Source organism: Phyllobates terribilis, unplaced genomic scaffold (assembly GCF_046119375.1).
Source record: "Phyllobates terribilis strain yellow unplaced genomic scaffold, ASM4611937v1 Scaffold_3__8_contigs__length_932513732, whole genome shotgun sequence".
Lineage (NCBI taxonomy): Eukaryota > Metazoa > Chordata > Amphibia > Anura > Dendrobatidae > Phyllobates > Phyllobates terribilis.
Window position 1 is genome coordinate 356,689,678 of NW_027362763.1, and position 19,506 is coordinate 356,709,183.

The following is a 19,506-nucleotide window of genomic DNA, read 5'->3' on the forward strand; positions in this document are numbered from 1 at the left end:
ACTCCCATCGTTCCCCCCTTTTGCCCGGATCCGAGTGCCCCACGGCCCAGGGGGCGAGTCAGCTTTGGCTTAGTCGGCAGGATTTCGTGCCCGCAACCACCGGGTACTGCGTGCCTGAAAAAGACTTTTGTAACTTACCTGTGGCAAAGTTTCCCGCCATCCGGAGCCGATTCCCGCCATCAGACGCCATCTTGGACCATTTCCCGCCGTCTTCTGCCGTCTTCCCGCCATCCGCAGCTGCTTCCCGCCATCGGACGCCATCTTCAGGACGCCGCGCGGGAACAAAAGGGGCGTGGACGTCAAAACCGCGCGAGATCCGAAGCTCCGCCCCACGCACAGACGCTGCGCAAGGTCCTGGAAGGGAGAGAGAGTGACGCTGACGTCATCAGGACGCGACGCCAGGTCCTCGTACATAGCAGCAGCAGCGGAGCCGCGGCCTACAGAAGAGGATCGTCGGAAGGTAGGCCACGCTTAACTAGGGGGGAGGAAGATGTCGGACACAGAGGCGCCCACTACCACCAACGCAGCTGCAGCAGCGGTGATGCCCTTTTCCCTGTCCTACATCCCTGGAGCGGCCTGGCTGCCCAAATACTCAGGGGAGCCCCATGCCCTAACTGACTTCAAGGAAAGGCTATACAGGTTGTTCCACGTTTAGCCCCTGAAAGAGGAACAGAAGGTCAGCATATTAACAGGGCAGTTAACTGGCGTAGCCCAAAGGGAGGTAAAATCATGGCCCACTGAGGAGAAAAGAACCGTGAAGGGTATTCTGGCCCGGCTGCGGGGTACCTTTGACACACGTACCTCCACTGAGATTAAAATGAGGTTCTATGGATGTAAGCAACGGGCACAGGACAGCATCAGAGACTATGCCCTAAATCTGCAGGAAGCCTTGAGGGCTATTCAACAAACTGACCCTGGCAGTGTGCAGGAAACGGATAAGCTGCTAACAGAACAATTCATAGAAGGTCTGCTGTCCAGCGCCCACAGGGCCCAGCTGCGCCTCATGTTCTTTCAGAACCCTGACCTGACCTTTGCCCAATTTAAGGACAGGGCCATAAGGGTGCTCCGTGAATCTGCAACCAGTGGCGCTATAAACCCCCGGCGCCCTGCTCTCACCTACCACCAGGAGGTGGCGCCCTCCTCTATGGACCCCGTGGGGGCTGATGCACAGGCCTTGAACCAAGCCCCGTCGAAAGACCTGCACCACCAAGTCCAGGAGCTGACCAAGAGCGTCGCGGCGTTGACCAGGACCGTCCAGGCGTTGCAAGTGGACCCGTCAAGACCCATCGAGCTGGCTTCAAGTCTGGAGGATGTCCCGTGGCGTCGACAGAGGAGGATCCCGTCGTTCCGAGGGAGGCCCACAGACCACTTCGCAGAGGATGGACAGCCCATTTGCCGTCGATGCAACCAGCCCGGACACATTTCCAGGTACTGTAATTTAAACGGGTCCAACCTGGGGCAGAGGGCCAACCCCCAGGCATAAGATCACCAGGCCCTTATAATTGGCGTGATAAGTACGTTGGGGGGCGCCCGGTTTTACCCGTGGTGCTGGACGGTATCCCCATGAGCGCCTTGCTGGATACTGGGTCGCAAGTAACCACTATCCCTTATGTACTTTTTAAGCAGTATTGGACTGATGCTGATATCACACGGTATCCAGACAGTAACTTGAGCATCATCGCCAGTAATGGCTTACCCGTGCCGCAGATGGGGTTCAAGGAGATGACCATTAAAATTGGTAAAGTTGAACTGCCGGCACAGGGAGTGATTATTGTGGACATTGACCGTCATGAAAGTCACCCTAAAATAACTGTGGGTACTAACGTAATTGAAAATGGTCTTTCAGAGGTAATTGTAATCTTACAACAGGTGGTGGTGAATGCTAGTTCCAGCCAACAGAGAGTCCTCAACAAGGAGATAAAAGCCCTGATGAGACGGCAGCAGGTAGAACTGTCTGGTGGTGAGATCGGTAGCGTAAGACTGAGTGACCCATTCCCCATTTCCATGCCTCCCAAAAGTGAAATGATGATCTGGTGTCAGACTGCAATCGGGTTGAGAGGTAGAGACTACCAAGCCATGGTAGAACCCGTGTAATCAGACAGCAGGCCCACCATTTTGACAGCCCGGGGGGTGGTTGATGTCCGTCATGGGAGGGTGCCCGTCCGCATCCTCAACATTGGGGAGAGGGAAGTACACTTACCCAGGTACGCTACACTCGCCAAACTGTTTGTTGTCGAACACCAAGCTATCAGGGCCGTGGAATCCTTGCCTCCATCTCCACAGGCGGAGGGTAATGGCTCCCAGATACAAAAGGAGGACTGGTGCCAGAAACTCCATGTGGGTGCTGACTCCACTCCCCTGCACCAAAAACAAGGAGTCTACCGGGTGGTACAGGAGTATGAGAGAGTCTTTAGTAAGCACCCGCTAGACTTCGGCAGAGTAAAGGGGATAGAACACCACATCCCCACAGGGAGCCACCCACCGATAAAAGAAAGACACAGGCCTGTACTCCCTGCACATTGTCAGAACGCAAAGGGCATGGTAAAAGAAATGAAAGAAGCTGGGGTCATTAGAGATAGCTGTAGCCCCTGGGCAGCCCCCTTGGTTCTGGTAAAAAAGAAAGACGGCACCATGAGAATGTGCGTGGACTATAGACAAATCAACCGTATCACCCACAAAGACGCATACCCGCTGCCTAGAATAGAGGAGTCTTTAGCCGCACTAAAATCAGCTAACTTCTTTTCTACTTTGGACCTTACTAGCGGGTACTGGCAGGTTCCTGTGGCCGAGGCTGACAAGGAGAAGACCGCCTTCACCACCCCGATGGGACTGACTGAGTTCAACTGTATGCCCTTCGGGCTCTGCAACGCACCAGGGACCTTCCAGAGGCTGATGGAATGCTGTCTAGGGCACCGAAACTTCGAGACGGTCCTCCTTCACCTGGACGACGTGATCGTCTATTCAAAGACCTACGAGGACCATCTAAAGCACCTGGCCGAGGTGTTCGAAGCCCTGGCAGGCTATGGCCTGAAGGTGAAACCATCGAAGTGTCACCTGTTGAAACCAAAGGTCCAGTACCTAGGGCACGTGGTAAGCGCAGAAGGAGTGGCCCCCGACCCTGACAAGGTCACGGCAATCAAGAGCTGGCCAAGCCCCTCGAACATCAAAGAGGTGAGACAGTTTCTCGGGTTGGTAGGCTACTACCGAAGGTTCATCCCCGGGTTCACTAAGATGGCAGCTCCTATGCAGGACCTACTGATCGGACAGTCTAAGTCCAGAAGTCAGAAGCCACCCTTCAAGTGGGATAAACCGGAAGAGGAGTCCTTCCGCCAGCTAAAGATGGCCCTCACGGGGGATGAGATCCTGGCCTACCCTGATTATGGCCAGCCTTTCATTCTCCACACAGACGCCAGTAATGTGGGACTGGGAGCCGTACTGTCCCAAAACCAACAGGGCAGAGAACGGGTGATCGCATACGCCAGCCGGAAGCTGAGGACCACCGAGAGGAACCCGGAGAATTACAGCTCCTTCAAGCTAGAATTCTTGGCGGTGGTGTGGGCCGTGACGGAACGCTTCAAGCATTACCTGGCCTCCGCGAAGTTCACCGTGTACACGGACAACAACCCGTTGACACACCTGGACAATGCAAGACTGGGTGCCCTGGAACAGCGGTGGATGGCCCGTCTCTCCAACTATGACTTCGTGATCAAGTACCGGGCAGGCAAAACCAATGCCAACGCTGACGCCCTATCAAGGATGCCTCACTTACCTGAAGGTGACGAAGACCCAGAAGAGCTGGAGGAGGTAGAACTCCCCGCGTTTCACCGGTATGGAGCCGCTCAATACTCTCACCGCGTGAAGGAGGAGGATCTAACAACTGTGATAATCAATCCCCTACCTCACCACAGCTGGGCCGAGACCCAAGATAGTGACCCTGCAGTCCGCCTGGTGAAAGATCTGCTGACCCGGGAAGACGCCCGCTTAGATCCAGATGCCCCAGAGGAAGCCAAGCAGCTATGGAAAGAGAAGAGCAAGCTGTTCCTCTACGAAGGCAAGTTGTGCAGAAGGATTGTCAACCACCGGACGCACAAGCTGACCTGGCAAGTCGTGGTCCCAAGGCGGGATGCAGCTATGGTCCTGGGGGCTTACCATGACCGAGCGGGACACTTCGGTTGGAAGAAACTGGAGTTCCTGCTAAGAGGAAGGTTCTTTTGGGTCGGCATGAGAGGAGCTGTAGAAAAATGGTGCAGAGACTGTGGCCCTTGTCACCTGAGGAGGAAGGACCGTGCCAGCCAGAAGACACCCTTGAGGCCCATCGTCACCACGCAGCCTCTTGAGCTGGTAGCTCTGGACCATGTCAAATTGGCTCCCAGCCGGTCAGGATACATCTATGCCCTGACAATCGTGGACCACTATTCCCGTTTTCTAGTGGTGGTCCCGGTAAAGGACTTGACAGCCCAAACAGCGGCCAGAGCCTTCCAGCAATACTTCTGCCGTCCACACGGGTATCCGGAACAGGTCCTGACAGACCAGGGTCCAGCGTTCGAGGCTGAAATCTTCCAGGAGTTCTGCAACCTCTATGGCTGTAAGAAGATTCGTACAACGCCTTACCACCCCCAAACCAACGTGATGTGTGAGAAGATGAACAATATAGTCATTGATCTCCTGAAGACGTTGCCCCTGGAGGAATGCAGCCTGTGGCCAGAAAAACTGCCGGACCTGATAGACCTATACAACAATATCCCGGTGAATGCTACAAACTGCACCCCGGCTTACCTGATGCGAGCTAGACCAGGTAAGCTGCCCGTAGACCTGGAGATGGGAGTCCTAATACCTGAGGACACCTCCCCGGATGCGGACTGGGATACGGAAAGGCAACTGCAGTATAAGAAGGTACAGGAGAGTGTGGAGAAAAGCCTGGCCCAGGTGAGAGAGAGGCAAGAAAAACTCTTCAACCAACACGCCCCTGCTGGTCCCCTAGATCCTGGTGAGCAAGTTCTGAAGCGGAAGAGAAGGCTACATAAGTTGGACGACCAGTGGGAAAGGGAACCCTACACCGTACTGCAGTCTGACCACGACAACCCAAAGGTGTGCGTAATCACCAAGGACGGAGGAGAAACCACTAGCACCGTCTCCAGAGACCACCTCAAAAGATGCCCCGAGCAACTCCGTAGTGCAGAAGAGGATCAGAGTGACCTTGAACCCGCAGAGGACAAGGAAGAAATGATCAGCACCGTTCTCGGAGAGTTCCCTCAGTCCTGGACTCGCATAAATGATGCCATAGTGGTACCTGTCCTGCATTTCCTGCAACCGGCACAGCAACAACCAACACCAGAGCCGGAAGGTGAAGAGGAGCAAGCGGTTCCAGAGGCAGAAGAGCGTGTACCAGCAGCCCAGGAGAGTCAACCCTCTGCTGACAGTGAGCCTGCCATGCCTGCGGTAAGCCAAAGAACCCGCAGACAGCTGCCTGCCCTACCTGTACACCCAGCTGGTAGCTGTACCCCTGACGCTAGTGGGGAAAGCCAGGTTGGTCCACCACCAGACAGTGGGCTACGCAGGTCAACCAGGAGCACAAAGGGGCAGATACCCGCTCGCTGGAGAATATAGAGTGTACTAAGATTGTAAATAACCCTGTTGCCAAATGTTGAAATGTTTGCCAAGTTACCTGCATTTTTATTAATAGTGTATTTCAGTTTCTTGCAGCTACCGTAAGGACTCAAAGGTTATGGACTTTTTATAACCGGGACCTTGTATGGACTGCGTTCGGAGCCTGACCAAGGAATGAACTAAGACTGTGAAGGACTTGGGGTAGGACAGACCCCCACCTGGTTAAGGCTCCCTGTTGTATTGGAGATATGGACACCCGGTCACAGAACACACTGTGACCTTAAGAACTCAATCTGTGCGTCGTTTGTCTATTAATGTTTTATAGCCATGTGTATTATCTTTGTTTACTGTTTAGTCCCGGAGTACTAAATTTCACTAGGGGGGAATGTGTCACCCTGGCCTGGATGCCACAAAATGTAATAAAGCTGTGTCTGAGAGCAAGGGGGAGGTTCTCTAGTCAGGGGAACATTAGCATGCAGTACCTCCTGTCTCAGGCCAGTAGGGGGAGCAGGCTGCCCCTATAAAAGCTGGTGCTGGGGGCAGGGTTAGGGGGAACTTGATGGCCTGTCTCAGCACTGAGACTTGTCCCAGAGCAGAACAGGGACAGACAGTTGCACTGCACCTAAGAGGAAGTGTGGCAGGAGGAGAGCCACAAGCCAGAGACAAGAGGCGAAGAGAGCCTGTCTTGGCAGAAAGAGGACTTAATTTACCAGACTTTGGTGTCTGAGGCTGAGAGGATTCTACATCCTCCAGCAGATAACCAGTCCGCAAGGGACTGTATATTCCTTGGCCTAAGAAGCCCGGAGGCCCTGCCACAACCGAAGGGACCAGTAAAGCCGTACCAGGCTGGGAGCAGAAAGGAACCCACGTCGCAGGCCATACAGGCGAGAATACACGGAAAGCTCGGAAACGTGGGCTGTTACCCTATAACGAGGAGATAGCCAGAAGGAGCTCAGAAAGCACAGTAGGCCTACACCCTCACCCTGACCAGGGCCAATTTCCCCGTTGCTCTCAGACTTCCAGGTCCCCTCCTAGCTGGGACTGTTTATGGGTCAGTTTACCTGTTTCAGTAAAGACCCTGGACTGCAACCTATTGTCTGTGTGCTCCTTCGCGCCTCCAGCACTACCGGTACTGGGACTCTCACCATCACTCCCACCATCCACTACACAGCCTGGGGCCGCACTCTTCCCGTGGGGAGTCACACCATCCCAGCTGCACATATCATCAGCCCCAGCGGTCTGCCTTGCAGCGGCGGTTCCTAATGACCGCAAATCCACGGGTGGCGTAGTCGGACATAATCAACAACACGTAACGGACTACCACTGGCCTGACCACCCTGAGCCACGGAACCGGGTTGCCACTACTACTCCCATCGTTCCCCCTATTGCCCGGATCAGAGTGCCCCACGGCCCAGGGGGCGAGTCACATACACTTGCATTAAGTAAAGCCACACCCATTAGACTGGTTCTGCAAAACGCATACATCACCGCCATTCCCGGCTCGAAAACTGGCGAATCCCCACAGCTCACAGTGTGTGCGCTGGGGGATTTCATAAGTCTCCACTCACACAGTGTGTGATAAACTTATCAATTTAGACCGGACAACCCCTTTAATGATTTTGACTTCCTCAATTCAAATTTGACAATAAAGGTTTTTAGTTGGCTCAGAGGAGCAAAGGTTGCTGCCAAAGTCACAGTACTTGGATAGTATTATCTGGATTATGTACGGTGCCTTTGAAAAAGGATTCATACCTCATGAACTTTTCCACATTTTTTTCAAATTACACCCACAAACTAATTTTTTTTTTATTTGGATTTTATGAGATACATGGTTTTCTAAATATTTTAAAAATATAAATCTGAAAATTGTGACATGCATTTGTATTCAGTCCGCCTGAGTCAATAGTTTGTAGGACAACTTTTCTCTTCAATTACTGCTGCAAGTCTTTTGGGGTATGTCTCTACCAGATTTGCACATCTAGAGGCTGCAATTTTTGCCCATTCTTCTTTGCAAACTAGCTCTAGCTCAGTGGGATTGGATGCAGAGCGACTGTGAACAGCAATTTTCAAGTCTTGCCACAGATTCTCAATATGATTTAGGTCTGGACTGTGACTAGGCCATTCACACACATGAATATGCTTTGATCTAAGACATTCCACTGTAGCTCTGGCAGTATGTTTAGGGTTGTTGTTCTGCTGGAAGGTGAACCTACGCCCCAGTCTCAAATCTTTTGCATCCTCTGACAGCTTTTCATCTATGATTTCATCCATCTTCCCATCAACTCCGACCAGCTTCCCTGTCTCTGCTCAAGGCAAACATCCCACAGCATGATGCTGCCATCACCATGTTTGAAGGTGGTGATGGTGTTTTCAGAGTGATGTGCAGTGTTAGTTTTCAACTACACATAACATTTTGCATTTAGGCCTAAAAGTTGTACTTTGGTCTCATCTAACCAGAGCACCTTCTTCCACATGCTAGCAGTGTCCTCTACATGGCTTTTTGCAAACTGCAAATGGGACTTCTTATGGCTTGTTTTCAAAAATGGATTTCTTCTTACTACTCTTGCATAAAGGCCAGATTTGTTGAGTATACGATTAATAGTTGTCCTGTGGACTCCCATTTGAGCGGTGGATCTTTGCAGCTCCTCCAGAGTGACCATGGGCCTCTTGGCCGCTTCTCTAACCCTAGAACGCATACCTGGGGCCTCGCAGGCCCGCCCTGTTAATTGTTTTCTATTTTCTGCAAGATTACTTTAGTTAGAATTTTGAAACTCCAGGTATTCCTCAGGTATATAGTGGTCTGTCATTTTTGTTTGAGTTATTCCATGTTATTTCCACACGGGCCTAAAAGGCCCAGGTATGTGAAAGTGTAGATTTTTATGGTCATGCATTCTAGGGTTAATTAGTGTTCTCCTTGCTTGGGATGTTAGTTTAAGTGGACAGCCATGTCTTTGTGTAGGTTTCATACACTTTCCATGTTCCATACACTTTCCATTTTTGGGTGATGGATTAAACTGTGCTCCGAGAGATGTTCAGATCTTTTTTTTTTTTTTTTATTACACCTAACCCTTTTTTCCTTTTCTCCACAACTTTATCCTTAACCCATCTGGTGTGTTCCTTGGGTTTCATAGTGCTTTTTGATTCTAATGTTCTCAAACAAACCACTGAGACCTTCACAGAACAGCTGTAGTTATACTGAGAATAAATTATACACAGTGAGATGCAATTTACTAATTATGTGACTTCTAAAGGCAATTGGTCATTCATGATTTTATTGAGGTTAACAATAAATAACTCGCAATCCCTTCGATTTTGCTCTCTGGAATGGTACCCAAATCCACGAGTCAGGAGAAACTACGGGCATTACTTTGATAATTTGGTGATGAATAAAACTGAAGACAACGTAGTGGCAGCAGAAGAGTAAGTCTACAGAAATGGTCAAAGCATGAAAAACCTTAGCAGTGTGATAACAAGGGCACTGTGGCTGCATTATTGAGATACTGAACCTTTTCTTGATCCACCGATCACTAAGTGGCGTTTTTTATCTGGACTTGCTGCTTGAATGTTGTAAAGGTATAAAATTGAAATATTAGAGATGAGCGAATAGATTTGACGTGAATTGAATGTGTGTGCATTATGAAATTTAAAGATCCCGGCAACTTCTAACAGTTTAAGATTCAATTTGCGCAAATCGCCAAAAGAATACCTGCTACCATTTTACACATTGCAGAAATTGCAGCAGCTACTGGTGGTTCACATGGCCTTAAGTGCGGCCACGTAGGCTTTCCCATGATGTTTTGCAGCCATCACATACTATAGCCAAGCCAATCAAAAGGGACTATCAGACTGTATTAAAGCAGGAGCAGGGAATACAGCAGCCATTTTAGATTGACTCAGCAGTAGCTATATGGGCAGAAAGTCATAAAACATTGGACAAATACTCCAGACAGTAATGTATTGTCCATCTGCAGAGTGAAGATAATAGTGGTCTGGGAAATATACTATTCAGTTAATATGGGAAGAGATAGCAGAGGTGCCAGACCTAGTGTGATTGATGAGAAATGTGCTGTAGTTGGCATGTGTCCTGCTGCATTTGAATTAAGGCCCCGTCACACTAAGCGATGCAGCAGCGATCCCGACAACGATACGACCTGTCAGGGATCGTTGCTGCGTCGCTAATACATCGCTGGTGAGCTGTCAAACAGGCAGGCTCACCAGAGATCAGGGGAGCAGCGATATCGTGGAAAAAATCTTTCCACGATGTCCTGCTCCCGGTTACCAGCCTGCTGCTGAAGCAGGAGCAGGCTCGTAACCATGGTAAACAGCAGGTTACTAAGGGCGCGCGTGCCCCTAGTAACCCGATGTTTACCATGGATACCACTCTGCTACGGTGCGCGGGAGGTTACCATTCACCTTAGCAGAGTCGTATCCATGATAAACATGGGGTTACTAGGGGCATAAGCGCACTTAGTAACACGACTCTGCTAAGGTGAACGGTAACCTCCCGCGCACAGTAGCAGAGTGGTATCCATGGTAAACAGCGGGTTACTAAGTGCACGCGTGCCCCTAGTAACCTGATGTTTACTATGGATACCAGCCTGATCGTTGGTCCCGCTGGTCACACACAGCGATGTGTGCTGGCCAGCGGGAGGCCAACGATCAAAAAATGGTCCAGGACACTTTGCAGCGATCAGCGACCTCACAGCAGGGGCCTGATCGCTGCAAAGTGTCACACATAGCGACATCGCTGGTGAGGTCGCTGTTGCATCACCAAAACCGTGACACAGCAGCGATCTCGCTAGCGATATCGCTATGTGAGACGGGGGCTTTACAGTGACGCTGGAGCACATGCTGTGCTATTCACCTCAACTCCCACATCTTATGGACACTGCGACTATTTGAAAAAGACACGGGACGGGTCGAAACGTCAAAACATTGCCTGTTGCTTTCTGTCGCCTTACCCAGCACCATGGTGAGTTATTCTGCATCAATGAAAAAAAAACAGCATTATTAACCCCTTTAGAATCAAGGTGGTTTGAACGTTAATGACCGGGCCAATTTTTACAATTCTGACCACTGTCACTTTATGAGGTAATTATTCTGGAACACTTCAACGGATCCCCCTGATTCTGAGACTGTTATTTCGTGACCTATTGTACTTCATGATTGTGGTAAAATTTCTTCGATATCACTTGCATTTATTTGTGAAAAAAAAGGAAATTTGGCGAAAATTTTTAAAATTTTCCAATTTTTAAAATTTTAATTTTTATGCCCTTAAATCCGAGAAATATGTCACACAAAATAGTTAATAAATAACATTTCCCACATGTCTACTTTACATCAGCACAATTTTGCAACCAAAATTTTTTTTTTTATTAGGGAGCTATAAGGGTTAAAAGTTGACCAGCGATTTCTCATTTTTCCAACAAAATTTACAAAACCATTTTTTAGGGACCACGTCACAGTTCAAGTCACTTTGAGGGGTCTTTATGACAGAATATACCCAAAAGTGGCACCATTGTAAAAACTGCACCCCTCAAGGTGCTCAAAACCACATTCAAGAAGTTTATTAACCCCTCAGGTGCTTCACAGGAATTTTTGGAACGTGGAAGAAAAAAACTTAACATTTAACTTTTTTCACAAATATGTTACTTTAGACCCAATTTTTTTCATTTTCACAGGGGTAACAGGAAAAAATGGACCACAAAATTTGTTGTGCAATTTCCCCTGAGCACGCAGATACCCCCCATATGTGGGGGAAAAAACACAGTTTGGGCGCAAAGCAGGGTTCGGAAGGGAAGGAGCGCCATTTGACTTTTTGAATGTAAAATTTGCTTGAATAATTAGCGGACGCCATGTTGCATTTGGGAAGCCCCTGATGTGCCTAAACAGTGTAAACACCCCCAAAAGTGACATCATCTTGGAAACTAGACCCCTCAGGGAACTTATCTAGATGTGTGGTGAGCACCTTGAACCCCCAGGTGCTTCACAGAATTTTATAACATTGAGCCGTAAAAATAAAAATGTTCACATTTTTCCCACAAAAATGTTTTTCAGCCCCCAATTTTGCATTTTCAGAAGGGTAACAGGAGAAATTGCACCATGCAGTTTGTTGTGCAATTTCTCCTGAGTAAGCAGATACCCCATATGTGAGGGAAAACCACTGCTTGGGCGCGCCGCAGGGTTCGGAAGGGAAGGAACGCCATTTGACTTTTTGAATGTAAAATTTGCTTGAATAAATAGCAGATGTGCCTAAACAGTGGAAACCCCCCACAAGTGACACCATTTTGGAAACTAGACCCCTCATGGAACTTATCTAGATGTGTGGTTAGCACCCTGAACCCCCAAGTGCTTTACAGAAGTTTATAACATGGAGCCGTGAAAATAAAAAAAATCAAACTTTTTCTACAAAAATGTTTTAGCCCCAATTTTTTTTATTTTCACAATTTTGTGCAATTTCTCATGAGTACGCCAATACCCCATATGTGGGGAAAATACAGTGTTTGGGCGCACGGCAGAGTTCAGAAGGGAAGGAGCACTGTGTGACTTTTTGAACGCAAAATTGGCTGGAATTGAGAGCGAAAGCCATGTCGCGTTTGGAGAGCCCCTGATGTGCCTGAATAGTGGAAACCCCCCACAAGTGACCCCATTTTGGAAACTACACCCCTCAAGGATTTTATCAAGGGGTATAGTGAATATTTTGAACCCAGAGGTAAGAGACAGAATTTGATAACATTAGGTCATCATATTGAATAAGTTGTCATTAGTCTTTAGTGCAAGTGCTTGCTACTTGAATTTGCATCGGGTACTCAGGTATGCACCATGTATCACGGGTGCTCGAGTGACATGCTCGAGTCCCCACCCGCATGTTTCAGTTATTAGACAACCCAAAAAAAACATGCGGGCATCGCTCGTGCATGGCAGGCAATCCCCCCGAGATTTTTTTGGCAGCGAAGCATATGGGGCAGAGACTCGAGCATGTCACTCGAGCACCCGCGATACTCAGTGCATTCCTGAGCACCCGATGTAAACTCAAGTAGTGAGCACTTGCGCTCAACACTAGTCGCCATATCGTCATCTTTTTTTACTTTTGAAAAAAATCCCAACCCTAACCCTAGCCCAACCGGTGCCATTTTCAAGGACGTGACATTTTTGATCGCTTTCTATTCCGATTTTTGGGAGGCAGAATAAACAAAAACCAACAATTCAGGAATTTTATTTTATTTTTTTTAATTTTATTATGCTGTTCCGCGTGTGGTAAAATTGATAAGGCAGCTTTATTCTTCGGGTCAGTACGTTTACAGCGGTACCACATTTATATAGTTTTTCTGTTTTGGCGCTTTTACACAATAAAAGCTATTTTATAGAAAAAATTCTTTTTTTGCATCGCTTTATTCGGAGAGCTATAACTTTATTTTTCGGCTGATGGAGCTGTATGGCGGCTTGTTTTTTGCAGGACAAGATGACGTTTTCAGCGGTACCATTTTTATTTATATTCGTCTTTTTGTTCGCGTGTTATTCCATTTTTTGTTTGGCTGTATGATAAAAAACGAAGCAAAAAACAATGCTTTATTTATTTTTTTACCGTGTTCACTGAAGGGGCTAAATAGTGGGACAGTTTTATAGGTCAGGTCGTTCCGGACGCGGCGATACGAAATATGTGTACTTTTGTTTTTTTTTTTGTTTTTTCATATTTATTCATGGGTACATTATATTTTGATTTTTGTTGATATTTTTAAAAAAAACAAATTCACTGACACTTTTTTTTTTTTTACTTTTCTTCTTCGTCCCACTATGGGACTTTCACTTTTTTTATTCTGATCGCCTGTATAGCATAGGGATGGAGCACCATCCCTATGCTATGCAGGCTGTCAGCGCTGCAGATGCAGAAGATACTTTGGTCATGCACTGCGCATGACCAAAATATCTTCCTGCTGTCTGGTGACCCGGATGTTGTCATGGTCTGCGTGGTAACGATCCTGAAGATTTTCTCTAGGGACGACATTACTATATCGTACATTAGGAAGTTGGAGCATTTAAAAGGCGTCTTCCAATTAACCTTATAGGGTAATAGAGAAATTCACCTTAACCCTTTTGATTTTGGGTTTTCAATTCTGTACATTATATGTAATGCTTGTTACTTTTAGTAAAAGTGATATGCATTCTTAAAGAAGTACTCCCATCAAAATTTTTATCCTATTAATATAGTGCAATCATCATATTATATAACACCGTGTACTAACAAATTGTTCATTTTGCCTTTCTTCCCAGTTAAGTCGTCTCTTCTCCATTGGGTTTGTGATTAAAACTGACTAGCTGAATTCATCTAAGCTCTATGTAAAAACAGGAGGTCAATTTTCTCTGCATGAGTCTCTGCAAAAGTCCCTGGCAGGGGAAGGAGGGAGCAGCTGGGTCCAGAGTTGAAGAGGGGGCTGATAAATGCAGGGACAAGACACTTCCTGTTTCTACAGAGTAGAGAAATGAAAATAATTAGCTGGGTAGAAAGGCAAAATGAGCAATTGTAAGTACACAGTGCTATATAATAACATTTTGATGGGAGTGCTTCTTTAATCTTGCAATTTGTCAATGATACTAAGCACAGAGAATCCTCTACATTTGTATTTGGCATTTATATGGAATGACAAGTCATTCAGCATCAAGACCTTTATTGCATAAAACAAATGCAGTCAGACGATTAAAGGGTTTCCCACTTCATCTAAATAATAAAAAATGATACAAAACATTGGTTTACTTCTTGTCTTGTTTTCTAATTTTTATTTGAAAAGCGACCACTGGTCAATAACATGGAATCCAGATATTCCTCACTTTATCGGCATAACATAAAAGGTTTTCAGACATTTAACATGCAGCCTAGTTGATGTTGCTGCATCAGGCATTCATCCAGACATCAGACATTAAAGTAAACCTACAATGAAATAAAAATAAAAAGTTAAAACACATAGGCGTTATATAATTGCTAAGAGGTTCATGACACCGAATTTGTAACAGATCTGAAATATTTTCCTGGTTAAATTTTGTCGCAGCCCAAAGAGGCTATAACTGAAAGTTGATGTCAGTATTGTCTAACAAAAAAAAATACATTATATAATAAATATTATTAAAGGGATTCTCCAGCGCCTCTGAATTCTGCACCAGTAGCTGAGAGATGCTGACTACATAGCGTCGGCAGGTGGTAGACAGGACTACGCACCGCCAGCAGGTATCATGGACAAACTATTTTTTTAAAAATTTTTCCATGAAAAAGTGACTAATAATTTTTTTTAAAAGTGTTTTGGATCATATTTTCATTTGTGTGTGGTCAGTTTTTACAGTCCATGATACATATATGTTGTATAAAAAAAAAAAAAAAACAATAAAAACAACAGCTTGACAACATCCGGCTACCTAAGGCTGGGTGCCCACGTAGCGTTTTTCAAGCGTTTATGCTGCGGAATTTCCGCAGCGGAAACGCTTGTGAAACGCTAGGTAATCCGCACCCCATGGTCCCCAAGGGGATTCCGCATGTTCTATGCACATGCTGCGTACAAAAATCCGCAGCATGCCATTTAATTTTGTGGAAGCGCAGCAGAACTCCCGCCATTGACTTGCATTGAAACGCATAGAAACCGCGACTGTACATTTGTACAAGCGGCTTCTATGCATCTCTATGTGCGGATGGTACCCAGTTCTGGAGGAGAGGAGACTCTCATCCAGACCTGGGTACCATTGTACCTGTAAAAAAAGAATAAAATAACAAATAAAGTTATATTCACCTGTCCGGCGGCTTCTCTCTGAATGCTGGCATCGCTTGAGGACCTGCGGTGACGTCACAGTCATGTGACCGCAGGCCCTACACCGCTCTGTCTCGCGATATGCCGGCAGCCGGGAACCAGCCAGGAAGCAGCGCTGCAGCCACGCCGGGCATCGGGGGTGAGTATAGCTTGATTTGTTTTAATTTTTACGGTTCACACTATATAAATCCATGCTGTTTGCATGGATTTATATAGTGTGACCTAGTTAGCATCACTTGGAAAGTGCTTGACATCGCCTGGAAAGCGCTTGTCGATCTGCATGCGGAAACGCATGTGAATCCGCATGTGGATCCGCATGTATTCTGCAGGAAAAACGCATGCACAATCTGCATGCGTTTTTTTCTACCAGGGAGATGCAGAAATGCTGCAGAAATTTTCTGCTTCATTTCCGCATCGTGGGCACATAGCCTAACAGTCAGTATAAAAAATGCAAAAAGAAGAAAGCATTAGGATGCCATCAGTGTGCTGGCTGAGATTTTCACTTGCCCATATGCTTGAATGGATGAGTTAAAAAATTGATGAGTATAATGAGGAATTATGTGTCCTGTGAGAGACGAGGATAAAGCACAGCTGAAAAAATTGGAAGTGTGAAAGGGGCCTAATAAAATGATTCTGCTCACCTTGTCCCAGTTTACTCAGCAAAGCTGACAAGTGAGCTGCAGAAAGAAAGGTCAGCCTATTGTGTGTGCTGTAGTGGCCAGTGTCAAAAGTTGGAATATTTCACATATTTGTTGGAAAAAGTATTTAAAAGAAAAAAAAAAGTCTAATAAAAACGTGGTTTTATGAATATGTAATTTTCTGATGACACAATCACTTTAATTAGAGCTGATCTCTCACCAGATTTCAAGATACAAACTGCATAATTTATTAAATAGGTCTTAAACCCGAGGCTGCTGGCATACTTACCTTGAAAACTCATGTGAGAATGTCTGTAGAATTATTTTTAAAAGTTCTCTCGCCTGAACCTAAGATGAGCATTTTAGCAGTCCAGCTTTAGCTGAACTCCTAAAATGCCCATCCTAATATCAGGATAATGCAGACATACTTACACAGATTTGCAAAGTAAGTACTGCAGCCACATCAGGTATAAGATATCTATTGTGAAATCTAGTGACAGATCAGCTTTAATCATGTTCATAACACACATAAAAGACTTGGATGCTGTAATAAAGGCATGTCAAACATCATCCATGTTATGAATAGCAATATATCCATTACTTTGATACTAAAAATACCTGCACTACAAGCATTATTACTCATAGATTTCCCTACCTTTACTTTTAGTCATCAATATATTCAAATGGCTCTGGGGGCTCTGGTTCTTGCTCCTCCTCCTCAATTTTTGGACCATGTGCAGCAACAGGTTCCACTAGTTGTTCTTCTTCCTCACTAGTATCCCGGAGGATGATTATGCCACCAATTGAAAGCTGTGGGGAAAGAAATAAACTGTACCAACAGACTACAAGCAGGGTCAACAAATTAAAGGTGCAGAAAGAATTGAAAATTTGGAGAAAGCCGACAAAAATCCTCAGCAGTTTACCTATACACAACTACGTTACAGTTTTCTAAATCTACAGTTGCCTTTACAGAAACCTAGTTAAAAGGGGTTGTGGAGAACCCTTCTCTAAAAAAAGGATCAGCAGTTGCAACCCATAATTGTATTCAAATGGAGGGATAACACTGTCAAGACCTCCAAAGCTGGATCTTTTTATTTGTAATGCCTCTTTGCTCTGGAGTAACAGAGTAAGGCCCACGAGCATCTCAAATGCCCAAACCGCGATCCTCTTAAAGAAGGAATTAGGATTTACGTCTATAGTCATTTAGCGCTGCAGTAATCTGTAAGCAGTAACTTCTCTCTAGAGGCAGCAATGTCTATGAAATAAGCTCTCCTCTTAATCCTTCAAGTTCTCTTGTATATATTTCAGATCAATCCTGGCACACTGCACTGAAACTGTACTCACAGGTTTAAAAGGTTGGTATCTGGAGCCCTCTGGCATGCTAAGGACTTTGAGTTGAGCTGGCATCACCCGAGCTGGGTTCTCAAGGAGCTGGAAGTTTGGTTCTGGTTCCTTCTTTTTCTCTTCCTTTTTTTCGGTCTCATCCTGAGTACAAAATTAAAATTCACATGCATAAATCATATCTGCAAATGTAATTTCTGCACTGTGTGTTTAATTAAAGATAATAAACATCAGCTTAATTGGCTACTGCAAATGTCCCTTTATATTTATAACACTTGGAAACATGGCATCCTCGTTTACTATATAGCGCCACAGGTTTTGGGACTATTGGAACTTTTTCTGCTTCTTTCACAGAACTGGACCATAGACCATAGAATTCAACTGTATCATCATTTTACAACAACTATTTCAGGCACTTGTGATGCACTGCCTTTATACAGCAGCACTATAGAAGACCCTAATGTCGAGGCTCCTGCCAAGAACCTTGGGCATCAAGCAACAATCAGATACCAATAAAGTCAGCCTCCGATCATTTAGCGGCAGGGAAAAGTAGTGACTGCAGGAACTAAAATATTTGACAGAGGGAGCAAGCTCCTTCTGTCTGCCCACGGGCCCCCTTACAAACCCATCATTGATAAGGTGGTGTGGTAATGCTTTACTATTAAAGCCAAGAGTATAACAATGGCCCTAATCTCAATGTCACATAATATTGCTTTGAAATAATATGGATTTGTTGGTTCAAGATCGCTAGGATGACAAAAATAAAAAATTCCAATTTAGTTTAATACGTTCATCTTTTGCCCATTACAGCCTTCAGTGACCCCAAGGGGCAGGGATGTAAGGAAACCAAAGATGCTTTTCTTTACGTCATCATCAGTCATCAATTGGATAAGATTTGTGCTGTCTAAAAGGGTGAAAAGATGACCAATTGCACATGTCAGCATCCCCTACAGCCAAACAAAACTCTTGTTAAATCTATGATTCAAATATTTTCTGCTATCTGGGTCATGGAGATTATTATTCTATACCAGTGGTGGGCAATTAATTTTCCAAAGGGGTCACATAAGAAAACAATGACTGTTGTGGAGGGTAAAACCAATAGGCTGAAATTAATTCTGCTCAATATTAACATATTAAATATAATTATTTTATATTAATGTTAATTGTATCATCTAATATGGAGCAGAATTAAATATGCAGACATTCCCCTATATATCGTATGAGCCTGCATACAGCCTCCTATACACCACAAGAGCCCACACACAGCCCTCATACTGTAAGAGCACACATACAGCCCCCCATATAAAGTATGAGCCCCCGCATAGCCTCCAATATACAGTTTGAGCCCCACATAGCCTCCATATATACAGTGTGAATTTCACATAGCCTCCCATATACAGTGTGAGCCCCCTACATAGCCTCTTATATACAAACAAATATCCCATACACATGAAAAAAAAAAAACACTACCACCACAATCACCTCGCTCCAGTTTCCCCGGAATTGTGCTCCCTTTTCCAATGCAGACTCTTCGCAGTGCACAGCTGACGCGATGAAATTATGTCATCTATTCTGCTGTCTCACATGCTGATTGGTAGAAGATGGGGCCTGCAGCCCCTCCTCCACCAATGTAGAAAATACAGAGAGTGGTGAAAGGGAGCGGCGGATAGGCGGCGTTCGGGGAAGTACACAGTGCGGCCCGTGTCTGTCTCGGTCCACACTTTGCCCAGGTCTTGTCTATACAGTTCTTGGAGTACAAGACAACAGGTGTATGCAAACGTAGTCATACAACATGTAGAAAAACATTTTGTATTTTAACTAGAGCAGCCACCATCTGGGTAGCCACATGCTCAAGATCAAGAGGCATATGTGTTTCACAGTTCATTGGTTGGGGGACCATAATTATTATACATAATGCAGACCACCACTGCTTATCATAGATTGCCCTTCTATACTTTATATACAAAGCAGCTGTAGAAATAGACAACTCACCACTTCCATTTTTTCCTCCTCTTTCTTCTCTTTTTCTTTCTCCTTCTTCTTTGCCTTAGCTGTAATAGATAGGACAGCAGTGGAGACCTGAAAGAATAAAGTATTAACATACATAAAAAAAATAGCATCTGAATTTA

At 45.7% G+C, this 19,506-nt stretch overlaps 1 protein-coding gene across 1 annotated transcript in view; it reads right to left on the bottom strand.

Moving 5' to 3' along the window:
* Positions 1–14,342: 14,342 nt before the first annotated feature.
* Positions 14,343–19,506, bottom strand: part of PSMD1 (proteasome 26S subunit, non-ATPase 1) — an 84,243-nt gene continuing 79,079 nt past the window's right edge. The window contains exons 22-25 of the mRNA XM_073675280.1: positions 19,370–19,456; positions 17,381–17,521; positions 16,692–16,846; positions 14,343–14,533 (exon numbers count right to left, since the gene is read on the bottom strand). Coding sequence (XP_073531381.1) covers positions 16,700–16,846; positions 17,381–17,521; positions 19,370–19,456 — 375 coding nt within the window. The 3' untranslated portion in view covers positions 14,343–14,533; positions 16,692–16,699. The remainder of the gene's footprint in view (positions 14,534–16,691; positions 16,847–17,380; positions 17,522–19,369; positions 19,457–19,506) is intronic.